This window comes from Aethalodelphis obliquidens, unplaced genomic scaffold (assembly GCF_003676395.1).
Source record: "Aethalodelphis obliquidens isolate GAN/ISIS:26980383/991018 unplaced genomic scaffold, ASM367639v1 scaffold26, whole genome shotgun sequence".
NCBI lineage: Eukaryota > Metazoa > Chordata > Mammalia > Artiodactyla > Delphinidae > Aethalodelphis > Aethalodelphis obliquidens.
Genome location: NW_020837970.1, coordinates 18362278 through 18380156, shown reverse-complemented (window position 1 = coordinate 18380156; position 17879 = coordinate 18362278). Strand labels below are relative to the sequence as shown.

The following is a 17879-nucleotide window of genomic DNA, read 5'->3' as shown; positions in this document are numbered from 1 at the left end:
GCATGTGGGATCTTCCCGGACCGGGGCACGAACCCATGTCCCCTGCATCGGCTCTCAACCACTGCGCCACCAGGGAAGCCCGCACCCCATCTACTTTATTCTTCCTTTCTCTCCCTCCTCATGTTTTTCTACTTAAAATGGATTTTCTGGAAATAAGAGATTTAAGTCAGTTTAAATATTGAGTGTTTTATTTATTTGTGTATCACTGGTCTGGTACCTGTTATGAGATGGGTACTCAGGAACTATTTGTTAAATTCAGTTGAATAGAGAATCAGTTAAGTAGATTAAATTTTTTGAATAAATAAAACACAGAAATAAAAAAGTACCAAAGATGCTTTGGGAGGAAACATCTTGAAAATCTTGATTACTGAAGTTCACTTCTAAATTTTGCCCAAAATTAGTACATATGCACATAGGATGGGAGAGAGATGTAATAGGTGCCATGCAGGATGATAGGTATAAGGTAATCAGATATAAGGTAAAGTAGTGATATAAAGGATGAAATTGATTAGAACTTACTGAAAGTCTGCAAAGATTTCCCAGGGGTGATTCTGGAATAGAGTTTTGAATAGAAAGTTGAGCTCACCAGACTGTCAGTGGGGAAAAGATATTTTAAACAAAGGTAACAGTATCTTTAAAACTGTGAGGCATAGAATAGCACAGCAGTTTTGATGAATTGGAAATGATTCAATATAGCTAAAATATAGGACATAAGGATGGAGGCAGGAAGGGAGATAAGTTTGATGAAATAGCCTGGGGTCAGAGAGTTGTGCAGAGAAGATTAGAATTTTTCTTTTAGAGAATGAGGAGCTATTTGAAGTATATTTAGCAGAGGATTTGAAATGGAACTGTGGAAGATGGATTGAAGGGAGGTGAACTGGAGAGAAGGACATAATCCATGAGCCAGTTGAAGTAGTATGGGAGAGTGACTCTGAGTCCTGAATCAAGGTATTTATAGAGATAATGTGGAATAAGAGACAGATGAAAAGAGGTTTCTGTGATTTGAAAATCTGTTTCCTGTTATAATTTGTAATACGGCTCTTTTCTTATTTCCTTTACTTGCTCAGAATTATTCCTTAGGTCATTGATTCATCAGTAAATCGAATAACAATTATGTATCAGGCACGGTTAGGCACTGAAGATAGACATTTTAGAGTTCAGGTATCTTACTGTGGAGTTCATAATCTAGTGAGTTGTTCTTTTGTCTATCCCACTTCTGGGGATGTCAGACTAGGAAATTTTGACGAAACTTGCTTGCAGAACACCTAAAAAAAAACTGAACAAAACATATTTGAAAGCATTGGAGTACCTTCAAATAAGTGAAGTTTTATAGGACTTAGATATGTAAGCACGAAACCCGGGATTTGAGCCCAGCATTCGGGGACTGCTTTGTTCTCAGAGACATTTCTGTTCTGGTAGAGGGCTGCCAGATTCTGAAAGAGTCAGGCTTGAGAATCTGAGAAGCCTAAATGGGTTTTCTCCAGATTAAAGAACAAGGAGGAACCCCCTGGCAACTCCCACAGGCTTTAGGTTGAAGACCTCAATGGGTTATATCTTAGAGTAAAGGTAAAGCAGAAATAGTGAAGGCATCATAGGGACTGAAGCCCAGTTTAAAATAATCTCAGTTCTTCACTGGGTTAAAATAGTGTAGAATTTCCAGCATTCTTAGCCACCTGCTAAGAGCAAATTCAGTCTCCAGTGGAGGAAGAAATCATTCTAGTGCTAAAGTTATCTCTATACTTTTTCCTATACAAGCATTCAGTTTTTAACTGAGAAGTTTGTTTGTTTTTTAAGACATACAAGGAAGGAAACCAACATGAATAAGAACCAAGTGAGACAATAGACTATATACCATAGGGGATCCAGATAATGAGTTTATCAGACATGAACTTTAAAGTAACAGTGGTTACAAGAAATTTTTTTAAGTGATAATTTTATTAAAGAACTACAAAATTTTTTAAAAATCCTAAATTTAGGAAAATTTAAAACTAATTTAGAACTAAAGGAAAATTTTAAAAATTTAGAACTAAAAAGTAGAGTGAAATTAAAAACATTAGTTTTTCACAGTTTGTTAGATATAGCTTAAGAGAAAATTAGTGATGTGGAAGATTGGCCAGAAGAAATAACAGCCTGATGGATAAAGCTAAAAGAGGAAAATACAAACAGTGTAAGAGACATAGGGCATAGTAAAAAAGTCTAACATCTGTGTAACAGGAATTCTGGAAAGATGTATGTGAAAGAGAGAGAATAGGATAGAAGCTGTATTTGAAAAAAGTGATGGCTGAGAATTTTCCAAAACTTAAAACATAAAACAAAAAAAATTCATCAAGCACACATTTGAGAAGCCCTAAGAATGCAAAACATGATAAGAATAAAGACAGCCATACAGTAAGACAAAGACAGGGACTTCCCTGGTGGCACAGTGGTTAAGAATCTGCTTGCCAGTGCAGGGGACACGGGTTTGAGCCCTGGTCTGGGAAGATCCCACATACCATGGAGCAACTAAGCCCATGCGCCACAACTACTAAGCCTGTGATCTAGAGCCCGTGAGCCACAACTACTGAAGCCCGCACGCCTAGAGCCCGTGCTCCACAACAAGAGAGGCCACTGCAATGAGAAGCCTGCGCACGGCAACGAAGACCCAATGTGGCCAAAAAAAAAAAAAAAAACCCCAATGAAAACAATATCTGAGAAGCAGCCAGAGATGGGGGAAACAGTACCTTTAAAGAAGCAACAATAAGGGCTTCCCTGGTGGCACAGTGGTTGAGAGTCTGCTTGCTGATGCAGGGGACACGGGTTCGTGCCCCGGTCTGGGAAGATCCCACATGCCGTGGAGCAGCTAGGCCCGTGAGCCATGGCCGCTGAGCCTGCACGTCCGGAGCCTGTGCTCCACAACAGGAGAGGCCACAACAGTGAGAGGCCCGCATACCGCAAAAAAAAAAAAAGAAGCAACAATAAGATTGGAAGTCAGTCTTTCAGGGGAGACAGTGGATGCCAGAAGACAGTGGGGTATTTTCCTTAAAACTGAAGCATGTTATTTAGGCAGTAACTAAATTATTCCCGTTGTCACTGAGTTGCAGGAATGAATGAAAAGCAATGAACAATGTAAAAAAGTGGGTGAATCTAAATGAATTTTAACAAAATTAGACAAAGATAAAAATATCTTTTGTGGTTTAATGTCTGTGTAGAACTAAAACATGTGAGTACAATAGCATTTAATTCAGGAAGGGATACAGAATTTAAGGTATTGTAATATCTTTGTATTAAATGCCAAGTGATAGAAGATTTTTTTCTCTGTTAGACATTGATCAGTTAAGAATGTGTCTTATAATTTTATGATAACCACCAAGTAATAAAAGAATATAAAACTCTCAAGTTAATATAGGAAGCAAGTGAAGCAAAAACAACTCTAGTAATACAAAAGAAAGCAAGAAAGAGGTATAAAAGCAATAACAAGAAAGCAGGACAAATAACAAATGGTAAGATGGTGATTTAATCCCACAAATACCAGTAATTGCATTAAATATAAATGGACTAATTACTCCAACTAGAAGCCAAAGATTGTCAGGCTGAATGTAAAATAAGACTAAATCGTTCCTTCTAAGAGAGACTCTTTAAATATAAGCATACAGAAAGGTTAAAAGTAAAAGGATGGAAAAAGATTTAGCAAGCCTTAACAAAAACAAAAGAACTGATATAACTGTATTAGTGTCACACTTTAAGCATTGCCAGAGATTAAAAAAGGAGTATTTGATAATACTAAAAGGATTAGTTCATCAGAAAGTATACAATTCCAGATTTATAGGTACCTCATAATACGGCCTCAAAGTATATAAAACAAGAAATTGATAAAACTAAAAACAAATATATATTTGCAATTTTAGTGGAATATTTTAACATACCTTGCTGAATAGCTGATAGAACAAGCAGACAAAAAATTGGTAAGGATACAGAAGATGTAAAGCACCCAGAGAATTGGGTGGGTGCGTTTTTTTTTTGTTTGTTTGTTTTGCGGTACGCGGGCCTCTCACTGTTGTGGCCTCTCCCGCTGCGGAGCACAGGCTCTGGACGCGCAGGCTCAGCGGCCATGGCTCACGGGCCCAGCCGCTCCGCAGCATGTGGGATCTTCCCAGACCGGGGCACGAACCCGTGTCCCCTGCATCGGCAGGCGGACTCTCAACCACTGCGCCACCAGGGAAGCCTGGGTGGGTGCTTTTGAGGGTACCTAGTTCTGCCTGCCCTTGATGTCAGAATGCCAATTTCCCTGGGTCTGAGGCCTGTATCAAATAAGGATATAGAAGATTTTTAAGGCAAATACTTATCTGACATATATAGATAACTGCAAATTTACAAAATTTGCTTATATACTGGACCATAAAACAAGGGTCAAATTTCACAGTTTTGAAATCACACAGATCTCAATACCATAATGAATTTATATCAGAAACCAATAACAAGAAGATAACTGGAAAATATGATTAAAAATTAAGTAATGAATTTCTAGATAGCCTAGAAGTTGAAAAAAATTAGAAAATATATTGAACTTAATATATTACATATTAAAACTTGTGACTAAAGGTGCACTTGAGTCACTAAAGAAGTGTGACTAATGATTTACTTAGAGGAAAATTTTATAGTTGTTAGAAGATTTTAAGGTTGAAGAGCAACGATTAACAAATTGGAAAAAGACCAGCAAACTAAACCAAAGGAAAGTGGAAAGAGGGAAATAATAAAGAAAAAAAGATTAAATAAAAGTGAAAACAAATATATTATGGGAGAGGATCAACAGAGTCAAAAGTAATACTTTGAAATGACTAATAACATTGATATAACCCTTAAGAAATTGGTGTGAGAGAGAGACAGAGAGGGATATAAATAGCCAGAATTCCAATGATAAAGACCACATAATTGTGTATCCTACACATGTTAAAACTATAGTAGGATATACTAAACAACTTCATGTCTGTAAGCCTTATTAAATGATATGAGAAAAAACTTTTCAAAACTGACACAGATGAAATACAAAGTTTAACTCTAGAACTATTAAAGAAATTGAATATGTAATTAAAAACCTTTCCATAAAGAACATCGAAAGCCAAAATGACACCACTGATGAATTCTGCTGACTTTGAAAGAATTATTTTCAGTTTGACATAAATTCTTATGCGGAATAGAAAAAAAGGGGACAATTACTCAACACATTTTGGGGGCCAGGATAACATTGCTTTCTAAATCTGTGAAGGATATTATTAGAAGTGGAAATTGTCAATTTCACTCATAAATGTAGACTTAAAAATTCTAAACAAATATATATCCAGCAAGATATATAAAACGATAATACATCAGAACCAAATGGTGTTTTTCCTGTTGCATGTTACATCTAACCACCTATCAATTTAATTCATCTATTAACAAAACAAAAGAAAAAATTCATGGTGCTCTCAGTAGAAATGTAAAAAGCATTTGATAAATTTACATATTCGTTCTTGTTAAAAACAAAACAAAACCCTTAGCAAACTAGATACATATAGAAGGGAACTTCCTGATAAAGGGCATTTACAAAAAAACCAACAGTTAATGTCAAACTTAATGGAAATAGACTGAATGATTTCCTCCTAAGACTGAGAACAAGGCAAGGTTGTTTTCTAAGAATTTTTATCAGGAACACAGGCATGTGAGAACATCCAAATGGGAAGTAAACATAGGAAAAGATTTTTCACTTATTAGTCATTAGGGAAAATAAAATTAAAAACATAATTAAGTATTCCTAAGCATTCACCAGAATGACTAAAATGGAAAAGTCTGACAATACAAGTATTAGAGAAATACTGTGCACCGAAAAGTCCCATTACACTGGTGGTAGGTGCATAAATTGGTACAACCACTTTAGAAAGCTGTTTGGCAGTATCTTCTGAGGTTATACATTTGTAGTTTATAAGCCTGTGGTTTCACGCTCAAAATGTATGTAAATGTTCAACAAGAGTTTTTTATAGAAATGTTCATAATGTCATTATTTTTAATGGCCAGAAATTGGAAATAAGTGTAATGTCTATTAATAGTATATAAATAGGTGAATACATTGTATATAAATACTCAACAGCATTGGTTCTCAAAGAGTGGTTCTTCTCCTACCCCTACTGGTACCATTGACATCACCTGGGCACTCCTTAGAAATACAAATATAGGATCCCACCCTATACCTACTTATTCACAAATTCTGGGTTTGTGGCTTCTGTTTTTAACAAGCTCTCCACATGATTCTGTTGTATATTAAAGTTTGAGACTTAATCTCCGTAGCCGATTTTGGCATACTTTTTCTGTAAAGGGACCAGACAAATCAGTATTCTAGGTTTGGGGGGCCGTATGGTCTCAGCTCTGCTGTTACATTGAGAAAGCAGCCTGGACAATAATGCATAAATGAGCAAATGTTGTACTCCACAACCCCAGCCCTACAACAATTAAAATGAATGAACTTTAGGTGCATCCTACAACATAATGTTGAGTAAAAGAAAAAAAGCCAGATGAAAAGAATATGTATTATATGATTCTATTTATATAATATTTATAAACAGGTGAATCTTATCAATGGTACTAGAAATTAGGATAATAGTTAACTTTGGGCAAGAGGGTCTGAATCATCATTGGGAAAAGGGGATGAGAAAGGATTTTGGACTGCTAGTAATGTCGATAAAAATCCATATGCTCGTACTATTTAGTATGCTTTTTATCCATGCTCTGAAAAAGAATAGGGAAAAGACTTTCTTACCACTGCTTGGGGGTGACCTTTGTATAGCATTACTTACTTGTGAAATTGTTAATTATGAGGAAAGAATTAAGCATTTACCTTTCCCAATTAGAATGACTGTAGTTTATAGTAGGGTCCACTTTTTCTTTACAGGATAATGATAATACGGAAAGAATGATAAAATTACAAAATCACTATTTCACAAAACACCATATTTGTAGAGAAGTGTGCAAGTGTAATCAGTGAATAATAAAACCATCAGATGAGCAGGATATTTATTTGGTGCTTAAATATCAGTGCAGTGTAGAAACGTAACTTCTTTGTGCTCAGGGGCATCTTTCTGACAGTTTAGAAGTTAAAGCATCACAGAGATGAATAAAAGAAGATTTCCTAGTATAGAAATTAAGGAAGGACCAATGGGGGCTTCATAAGAGAGTTCTGCATAGTTGCTAGTATGTGAGCTTTGAGTTATTTAGTCTTGAAATTTGGGAAACTACCCTGCCCCCCACCTTTTGAAAGGTGTTGTAAGAGTTTTATTTTGCTGAAGTTCAGTGTGTATGAATTCCATATGATTTATATCAGTGATCACTGGAGGTGATAGTTTTCCACTTTCCCAGACATTGTTTCATTAAATTCATTGTTGACGATCCAGCAGTTCTTTTTGATGGCTTAGAGTTGTGTGGGAGAAATTAGGCTTTTTCATTTTATATTTTTCCTTAGTGCAGTCATCAGATAGTGTGGCTAAAACAAATCCAGCCCTGAATTCTCATCTGAGTGGAATCACAAATAGCATTCTAACCAGAAAATTTGGTTGCATGCACTTTTAAAAGAAAACAGACATACCCTATATCGAGATTTTATACAAGTGAAATTTATACATTCTTCCATTGTGTGGATTAGTGATTTAAAAGAGAAAAGTTTAAACTATTCTTTTAATCCTGGTAAAAGCTTTTTAGTCCTTATTCTCACATTCCTGTTATTTTCTGCAAGATGAATATATTGTTAATATGTTACTTCCTAGGAGGAATATAGAGCTGAAGGTATCAGCTGGCACAATATAGATTATATTGATAATACCTGTTGCATAAATCTTATTAGCAAGAAACCAACAGGCCTGCTGCATCTTTTGGATGAAGAAAGCAAGTGAGTATGATTCTTTTCAGTTTTGTTATTGGCCATTTGGGCTTTTCATGTCTTCTTAAGCCCTACGTTTTCTTCTTAACATTATTAAGTAAAGAGCCAAAGTTTCCCATGTATGGCTTTTTTGTGCGTGTTTGTGTGTTTCTAAAAAAATTGGATGGACTTCACTATAGAACTCATTTTTTCCTTGAGTTTTTCCAGATTTCTTCTACAGAGTCACTTTGATGTTAGATTTGTTGGTTTCTATTTATTTTTTGTTTTTGTTTTGTGTTCCTGTCTTCTTGAGTTAAGTTTGTGTATGTGTGTTTTAAGAATGGGTTTATTTTTTAATTTTTATTGGCATCTAGTTGCCAACTAGATGCCAATAAAAATTAACTTAAAAAAAAGGTTTTTTTTTCCCAGTTAAAGAAGGTCCTTTTTATTTGCAGTGTCATTCCATACAAAAGCAATAGAAAGATAACAGTCTTAACAAGAAGTTTACAATTGAATATTTGAACAGAAAATCTGTACACATTATCATTTACAGTAATTTTACGTGGTAAATTAGCTGACTGTAAAAAAAAAAAGGTCTTTCTAAATCCTCCTGCTGTCTTAACTCTTGGAGAATTATAGATGGAAGGCCTACTTAGTGCTATTTACAAGTACCAAATTAAGACTGTATAACTTACATAAAGCCCATTAACTTACCAGCTCAATTTAATATCTTTGACTATTCAGTCCTCTTAAAAAAAAAAGTTTTATATATGAGATGTGTTTGCAGTTTTCCTGTTTTGCAGAAGAGAAGATAATAATAGATTTGTGATAACTGCCATGGCTGTGCAGGTTTTAAGTGGCAACATATGCTAGATATTTGCCATCCCCTGATAACACTGTTCAATATACTAAACTTATATGTATGCTTCAGAAATAAAGCTTCCTATAGCATCCTCCAGAGTGTTCTCAGTGCTCTATAAAGTATTATTTATAGTTTAATTATCCTAAGAGATGGCAAATCTAGAATTAGAGAAACCAAAGTGGTGAAGTATGTGTTGGTTTTCTGTGACTCTTTAGTAAAATATTTAGAACTTGAATTAGTTCACCTGATTCCTCGCTTAATATTATACTCATTAAACTACAATGTAAAATATTAAGCATTTACTATCATAGGATGACTATATACCAGGTTTGTGTGGGACAATCTAAAGTTTATGCCTGTTGTTCACTTTAGTTATTAATGGTGCCTACTTTTACTCTCAGAATATCCTGGTATGTATGGTAAGTTATATGTCACCCTGTTAATATGCCATAAACACAGAATTGCTACATAGAATTATAAAGTAATATAGCAGAATGCAAAATATATTGGAAAGGAGACTGCTAACAGTTACATCTACCCACTCTATCACCAGTCTATCACATTTATTTCCATTAATCTAAATGAATTAAAATGCAGCCAACACAAAAAATATTTTAATTTTATGTCCAAAGTCGTGAAAGTTTCTTGTATTGCTCTGTATGTCCTGAAACATACACTGTCTCTTATACAATTGTAAGGTTATTAGTTCTTAACTCAGCTTGCATACCTTACTTCTGGTGTATTTTATTTTGGAAAGCGTCATAGGTGATTTTTGATATTTAGTGTTGAGACCCATTATGGTAGATATTGAAATGATAAGCAGTTCTTTTTGTTTGAGCTATATTATGGTAAAAGGACAAGAAAGTTTAAGTAATCGAGAAAAAGATCATATATGTAGTAAATGATGGACTCGAGATTCAAACTCAAATATTGAAATTCAAATACCTGGACTCCAGGTATTTCTAACTAAGCTTTATTTATTTATTTTTTTAACCTGAGCTTTTGTTTTCCTTTTTTATTGAGGTAGCATTGGTTTATAACACTATATAAGTTTCATGTTTACAACATCATATTTCTACTTCTGTATACCCTACAGTGTGCTTACCACCAAAAATTTATTTTCTGTCACCATACAGTTGATCCCTTTTACCAATTTTGCCTTCCCCCCTGCCCCATCCCCTCTGGTATATAAAAAACTAATGAACAAACGAAAACAAAATAAATGACTAAACCAAACAAAAACAAACACGTAGATACAGAGAGCAGAATAATAAGCATGTGCTTTGAAGTATTGTCCTGTATTGCTTCACCATAATACTTAGGCTTCAGAGTCAGAAGTTCAGGGTTGTATTCCAACTCCCCTTAGCAAATCTCTTAATATCCTTGGTCCTCAGTTTTCTTGCATGCCAAAAGGAAATGATGATGATAAATTATAATGCTGTGTGCTGTATATCTTATGGTGGTTGTGAGCAGCAAATGAGCTAGTGGATATATAATTAAAACATGAATAGAGCAAAGGGGTTTTGTCTGGTCTGTTATTCTTTAAGCAAAATTTCATTGTGTGCACATCTTATTTTATAAAGACCATCTTTACCTGGTCAGTTGGTACCTCACATAAATGTAAGTATTACCCCAAGAAGAGAATGGCACCTCTTTGCTGTTACCCAAAAGCTTCTGGGGTTAAGCCACATGGCCAGAAATTACAGGGAGACAGACTTTGGCTCAATATAAGGAAGAACTTTCTAATCATTAGAGCTGATTAGCAACTGCTTCATAAAATAATAAAATTTCCCATTATAGTAATTATTTTGCATCATCTGTCAGGGTATTATTGTAGGTAGGAGATTGGACTGAACAATCTCTTAATTATCGCTTCAATTATGCTTTTATATTAGTTCTCCATAAAAATTTTTAATAAACCATAGTATTACTTTCCTTTCTTTATAAGTCAGTCAGTCAGTCCTATTATTAACTCCCCTTGTAAATGGACCAGCTTTGTCTCTATGCTTTAACACTCCAGAAGATGCAAAGGCATGAAATATTTTCCCTCTGTCATGTACCTACAAAGAGAGGTTGAAAATAAGTTAGTCTCATTTAGGAAGAACTGTTTTGGGAATCACTTTGAGTATTTTTCCTCTAAAAATATTTTGTTCTATGGGGAATACATTACATGAAATATATCCTTAGTGGTGTTCCTGCTTCATTCAGTGTGTTTGTAGTGCTTTAGATGCATGGGTTGGAAGTTAGAAGTCTTATTTAATCTTGTCTTTGCTATCTACTGGCTGTTCACGTTTTATAAACTAGATTCTAAAGGATGCAGTGTGGAATTTAGAAAGGAGGAATGGTGTAAGCAAAGTTAAGAGTGTTATCAGTCTTTTCTATAGTACTTAGTGTGATCTGCTGACAGCAGCACTGGCTGCACCTTGAAGGTTGTTAGAAGTACAGAGTCTCATACTTCCACCCCAGATTTCTTTTTCTTTTTTGTTTTTATGTCCGCACGGCATGCAGGATCTTAGTTCCCTGACCAGGGATCAAACCCGTGTCCCCTGCACTGGAAATGCAGAGTGTTAACCACTGGACCGCCAGGGAAGTCCTACACCCCGGATTTCTTGAATCAGAATCTGCATTTTAACAAACTGAAGTTAAGATCAGAGCATTCATTTAAGACAGCATTTTATCAATTTTGCCTGTTCATAAGAATTACCTGGGGAAACTTCTAAATAGTACTGATGTACTATTACATCAGTTACACTGGTCTAGCATCAGTTCAGTAGAATCACAGGAGATGGGGTACAGGCATTGGTATTTTTGAAAGTTCCCAGAGGTACTTCTTATATGCAAAGAAACACTACTCTAAGGCTGCCCCTGCAGGTAGCCTTTGGGGAACACTAGCTGAAGAGCTTTGAAATGCACAGTGTCCGCTCTGACTCTGTTCCAAGCCCTTTTGCTTGGTTATGTAGTATGTATCCACAAATGTTTGTTGAATGCAGGACATGTGGAGAGTTTTTCTTTCCATCTTTCCTTGTTTGGAATAAAAATTGTTCTCATATCTGTCCTTCCTTTCAAAATTTCTTTTCTCCGTTCAAAAGTAAGAGAAAAGCAAATCATAAGCTTTTTGATTACTCAGAGGATTAGAAGGTAAATAAACCTTTACCTAGAGACAATGAGGTGAGCATCCTTCCTGAAAAGAAGCATTCTGCTGTGGAGTAGTGAGGGGTAAGTTTGCAGAGGTTGGGTTGGTCTAGGCTTAGGAGCTTGGATTCCAGTTTTCCAGAGTAGGAGAGGCACACAATTAACACTATTGTAGGAAAATTTATTTTGATAGTTCCATTTGGTGACATGAAACAAAGTAAAATTAGAATCGCTGAGGCTACTGTAGAGGCTGTTGCGGTACTCTCTGAAATTGTTTAAGAGTTGTAACCCATTCTAGAATGGCTGAGAGTTCTGGATAGGAGAGGAAGAGCCTAGATAGTTGAGATATTTTGAGGATGGGATAGTATTTGAATGCAAAAGCAGGCCTAGTTGTCTAGGAAAATGGCAGTGTTGGCAACATAAAAAAGTAGGTAACATTTATGTCATCCCTATAGGATGTCAGCTAGTGTTAGGTGTTTTTAACTAGTGTTTAATTCTACTAGCACTGTGTTACCTCATTTTACTCATTTTATGTATTAACAAACCAGTTCTTAAAGAAGGTTGTACCTAGCTTGCCCAAGGTCAAGGACAGAATTGGTAATCTAAGCAATGACTGTCTGATATCAAAGATCATTCTCAGGAGATGGAAACAACCTAAGTGTCCATCATCGGATGAATGAATAAAGAAGATGTGGCACATATATACAATGGAATATTACTCAGCCATAAAAAGAAACGAAATTGAGTTATTTGTAGTGAGGTGGATGGACCTAGAGTCTGTCATACAGAGTGAAGTGAGTCAGAAAGAGAAAGACAAATACCGTATGCTAACACATATATATGGAATCTAAGAAAAAAAAATGTCATGAGGAACCTAGGGGTAAGATGGGAATAAAGACACAGACCTACTAGAGAATGGACTTGGGGATATGGGGAGGGGGAGGGGTGAGCTGTGACAGGTGAGAGAGTGGCATTGACATGTGTACACTACCAAACGTAAAATAGATAGCTAGTGGGAAGCAGCCGCACAGCACAGGGAGATCAGCTCGGTGCTTTGTGACCACCTAGAGGGGTGGGATGGGGAGGGTGGGAGGGAGGGAGACGCAAGAGGAAAGAGATATGGGAACGTATGTGTATGTATAACTGATTCACTTTGTTATAAAGCAGAAACTAACACACCATTGTAAAGCAATTATACTCCAATAAAGATGTAAAAAAAAAAAAAGATCATTCTGCTTCCTGATTCCAATACGTACTATGTAATTAACCATTTTCGTTTTAATTTTAGAATCATTTTTACACATTAGATATCATATTCAGCATCTTTACAATCTCATGTCACATTATTTTTCATTATTTCAGCTACTGTTAAATAAAACTATTCTCTGAAAGATACTTGCCATATCCTTTTTATTTGTCAGTGATTATTTTCTGTATTTGAAACTCCTACCCAACCTTTAACATCTAGCTCATAATTAATTGTCTTCTTTATCCTCTGTGAACTTTTCCATTGTTCCCAACTAGAGATTTCTTTCTCTTCTGAAGTTTTATATGCCTGTACCATTATGTAGTTACTTCTTAATATTATTTGACTGATTCCCAGATATGAAATGCTCATCAGTGAGTATAAACCCATTGATGTATATTTGAAATAATAATAGATATAATATAAAGCTATACACTAACTGGTATAGGTAAGAAAATTACTACTTGATTCATACATGAAGAAAAAACAAAAAATGACAGTGATTTAAAGGACCTGTCCAAATTGAGAGATCATTCCCTTACTGCAAGTTCTTGACCCCAAACAACATACGATTTCGTTTTTATTATTCTTTGGGTTTTATGGTAGTGCAGTACACTGTGACGTAAGCTAACTATCCAGACTTGAGTTAATTTCTCACTTCTGCCACTTGCAAAGTGTGAGTTAGGCAAATCACAACGTTTGAGCTCTCAGCTGCAAAACGGGAATACCAATTCTTGTTTTACTCATTTTCCAGCTTGTTATGAGAACTTATTTAATGAAAACTCTCAGTAAGTTGCTAAATGTGTTAGATGGAAATGTAATTAAAATGTATTTTAAAAAAACTACTGTATTAGCTGCTGCATCTTTCTTTAGTGTTTTTGTTTTTATTTTTAATTCAGCTTTCCACAGGCTACAAATCAAACACTGCTGGACAAATTTAAGCATCAACATGAAGAGAATTCTTACATTGAATTTCCAGCTGTGATGGAGCCTGCTTTTATCATAAAGCATTATGCCGGGAAAGTGAAATATGGGATAAAGGTGAGTAAATTTATCACTGAATATGCCTTCAGGGCAGAGGAGTGTTCTTAACTATATCACCATCCCTGTCACACTACCCTCTTTGTAGTTGGTCAGTACAGTGGGAGATAGTTTAAGGATACTACTAAAATTCATACTCTACTTTACAGTATTCTGCTGTCATTAGAAGATGGTTTTGTTTGTTTCCTCCTGCAGCTAAAATTGATGTCAGCCCATTCTGTATGTAATAGTCTATTTATTTATATTCTATTTTTTATTTTCTAATTTTTTAAAATATAATTTTTATTTTAAATTTAATTTCTATTTTATACTGGGGTATAGTTGACTTACAATGTTATGTTTCAATTGTATAGCAGGTGTACAGGTGTACAGCAAAATGGTTCCCATATAGGTTATTACATAATTGTAATAGCCTTTTTAGATCTGAAAGAATAGTTACCATCAGTAAGTCTTAAATCCACTAGTTTATCTATGTAGTTGGTTGAATTTTTCTCTTCTCTACATCCATTAGGCCTGACAAAGTTCATGTCATCATGTACCATTGGGTATTTGTGAGCTTGTACTCCTAATGATTATGTTGAAACTCTTTTTTTTTTATACAGCAGGTTCTTATTAGTCATCCATTTTATACACATCAGTGTATACATGTCAATCACAATTGCCCAATTCATCACACCCCCACCCCCACACCTCCACGGCTTTCCCCCCTTGGTGTCCACACATTTGTTCTCTACATCTGTGTCTCAGTTTCTGCCCTGAAAACCGGTTCATCTGTACCATTTTTCTAGGTTCCACATACATGCGTTAATATACGATATTTGTTTTTCTCTTTCTGAATTACTTCACTCTGTATGACAGTTTCTAGATCCATCCACAACTCAACAAATTGACCCAATTTCATTCCTTTTTATGGCTGAGTAATATTCCATTGTATATATGTACCACATCTTTATCCATTTGTCTTTTGATGGGCATTTTGGTTGCTTCTAAGACCTGACTGTTGTAAATAGTGCTGCAGTGAACGTTGGGGTCCATGTGTCTTTTATTTTTTTATTTTTTGCGGTACGCGGGCCTCTCACCACTGTGGCCTCTCCTACTGCAGAGCAGAGGCTCCGGGCGTGCAGGCTCAGCGGCCATGGCGCACGGGCCCAGCTGCTCCACGGCATGTGGGATCCTCCCGGACTGGGGCACGACCCTGTGTCCCCTGCATCGGCAGGCAGACTCTCAACCACTGCACCACCGGGAAGCCTGCATGTGTCTATTTGAATTGTGGTTTTCTCTGGGTATATGCCCAGTAGTGGGATTGCTGGATCATATGGTAATTCTATTTTTAGTTTTTTAAGGAACCTCCATACTGTTCTCCATAGTGGCTGTATCAGTTTACATTCCCACCAACAGGGCAAGAGGGTTCCCTTTTCTCCACACCCCCTCTAGCATTTGCTGTTTGCAGATTTTCTGATGATGCCCATTCTAACCGGTGTGAGGTGATACCTCGTCGTAGCTTTGATTTGCATTTCTCTAATAATTAGTGATGTTGAGCAGCTTTTCATGTGTTTCTTGGCCATCTGTATGTCTTCTTTGGAGAAACATCTATTTAGGTCTTATGCCCATTTTTGGATTGGGTTGTTTGTTTTTTTAATATTGAGCTACATGAGCTGTTTTTATATTTTCGAGATTAATCCTTTGTCCGTTGATCCGTTTGCAAATATTTTCTCCCATTCTGAGGGTTGTCTTTTCGTCTTGTTTATGGTTTCCTTTGCTGTGCAAAAGCATTGAAGTTTCATTACATCCCATTTGTTTACTTTTGTTTTTATTTCCATTACTCTAGGAGGTGGATCAAAAAAGATCTTGCTGTGATTTATGTCAAAGAGTGTTCTTCCTATGTTTTCCTCTAAGAGTTTTATTGTGTCCGGTCTTTCATTTAGGTCTCTAATCCATTTTGAGTTTATTTTTGTGCATGGTGTTAGGGAGTGTTCTAATTTCATTCTTTTACATGTAGCTGTCCAGTTTTCCCAACACCACTTATTGAAGAGACTGTCTTTTCTCCATTGTATATCCTTGCCTCCTTTGTCATAGGTTACTTGACCATAGGTGCGTGGGTTTATCTCTGGGCTTTCTATCTTGTTCCATTGATCTATGTTTCTGTTTTTGTGCCAGTACCGTATTGTCTTGATTACTGTAGCTTTGTAGTATATTCTGAAGTCAGGGAGTCTGATTCCTCCAGCTCCGCTTTTTTCCCTCAAGACTGCTTTGGCTATTTGGGGTCTTTTGTGTCTCCATACAAATTTTAAGATTTTTTGTTCTGGTTCCATAAAAAATGCCATTGGTAATTTGATAGGGATTGCATTGAATCTGTAGATAGCTTTTGGTAGTATAGTTATTTCCACAATATTGACTCTTCCAATCCAAGAACATGGTATATCTCTCCATCTGTTGGTATCATCTTTAATTTCTTTCATCAGTGTCCTATAGTTTTCGACATGGTCCTTTGTCTTATAGTGTCTTATAGTTTTCTACAGGTCCTTTGTCTCCCTAGGTAGGTTTATTCCTAGGTATTTTATTCTTTCTGTTGCAGTGGTAAATGGGAGTGTTTCCTTAATTTCTCTTTCAGATTTTTCATCATTAGTGTATAGGAATGCAAGAGATTTCTGTGCATTAATTTCGTATCCTGCAACTTTACCAAATTCATTGATTAGCTGTAGCAATTTTCTGGTGGCATCTTTAGGATTCTCTATGTATAGTGTCATGTCACCTGCAAACAGTGACAGTTTTACTTCTTCTTTTCCAATTTGAATTCCTTTTATTTCTGTTTCTTCTCTGATTGCCGTGGCTAGGACTTCCAAAACTATGTTGAATAATAGTGGTGAGAGTGGACATCCTTGTCTTGTTGCAGATCTTAGAGGAAATGCTTTCAGTTTTCACCATTGAGAATGATGTTTGCTGTGGGTTTGTCATATATGGCCTTTATTACGTTGAGGTATGTTCCCTCAGTGCCCACTTTCTGGAGAGTTTTTATCATAAATGGGTGTTGCATTTTGTCAGAAGCTTTTTCTGCATCTATTGAGATGATCATATGGTTTTTATTCTTCAGTTTGTTAATATGGTGTGTCACGTTGATTGATTTGCGTATAGTGAAGAATCCTTGCATCCCTGGGATAAATCCCACTTGATCATGGTATATGATCCTTTTAATGTGTTGTTGGATTCTGTTTGCCAGTATTTTGTTGAGGATTTTTGCATCTCTATTCATCAGTGATATTGGTCTGTAATTTTCTTTTTTTGTAGTATCTTTGTCTGGTTTTGGTATCAGGGTGATGGTGGCCTCATAGAGTGAGTTTGCAGTTTTTTGCAGATTCCTCTGCAATTTTTGGGAAGAGTTTGAGAAGGATGGGTGTTAGCTCTTCTGTAAATGTTTGATAGAATTCACCTGTGAAGCCATCTCATCCTGGACTTTTGTTTGTTGGAAGATTTTAAATCACAGTTTCAATTTCATTACTTGTGATTGGTCTGTTCATATTTTCTATTTCTTCCTTTTTCAGTCTTGGAAGGTTATACCTTTCTAAGAATTTGTCAATTTCTTCCAGGTTGTCCATTTTATTGGCATAGAGTGGCTTGTAGTAGTCTCTTAGGATGCTTTGTATTTCTGCGGTGTCTGTTGTAATTTCTCCTTTTTCATTTCTAATTTTTTTTTTTTTTTTTTTGCGGTACTTGGGCCTCTCACTGTTGTGGCCTCTCCCGTT

General features: G+C 35.9%; 1 protein-coding gene across 11 annotated transcripts in view; it reads left to right on the top strand.

Annotated features, from left to right (window-relative positions):
* MYO9A (myosin IXA) overlaps positions 1–17879 on the top strand; it is a 268245-nt gene that overhangs the window by 88266 nt on the left and 162100 nt on the right. For all 11 annotated transcript variants that reach the window (XM_027123508.1, XM_027123501.1, XM_027123505.1 and 8 more), the window contains exons 12-13: positions 7767–7888; positions 13998–14139. In XM_027123508.1, the coding sequence (XP_026979309.1) occupies positions 7767–7888; positions 13998–14139 (264 nt within the window). The remainder of the gene's footprint in view (positions 1–7766; positions 7889–13997; positions 14140–17879) is intronic.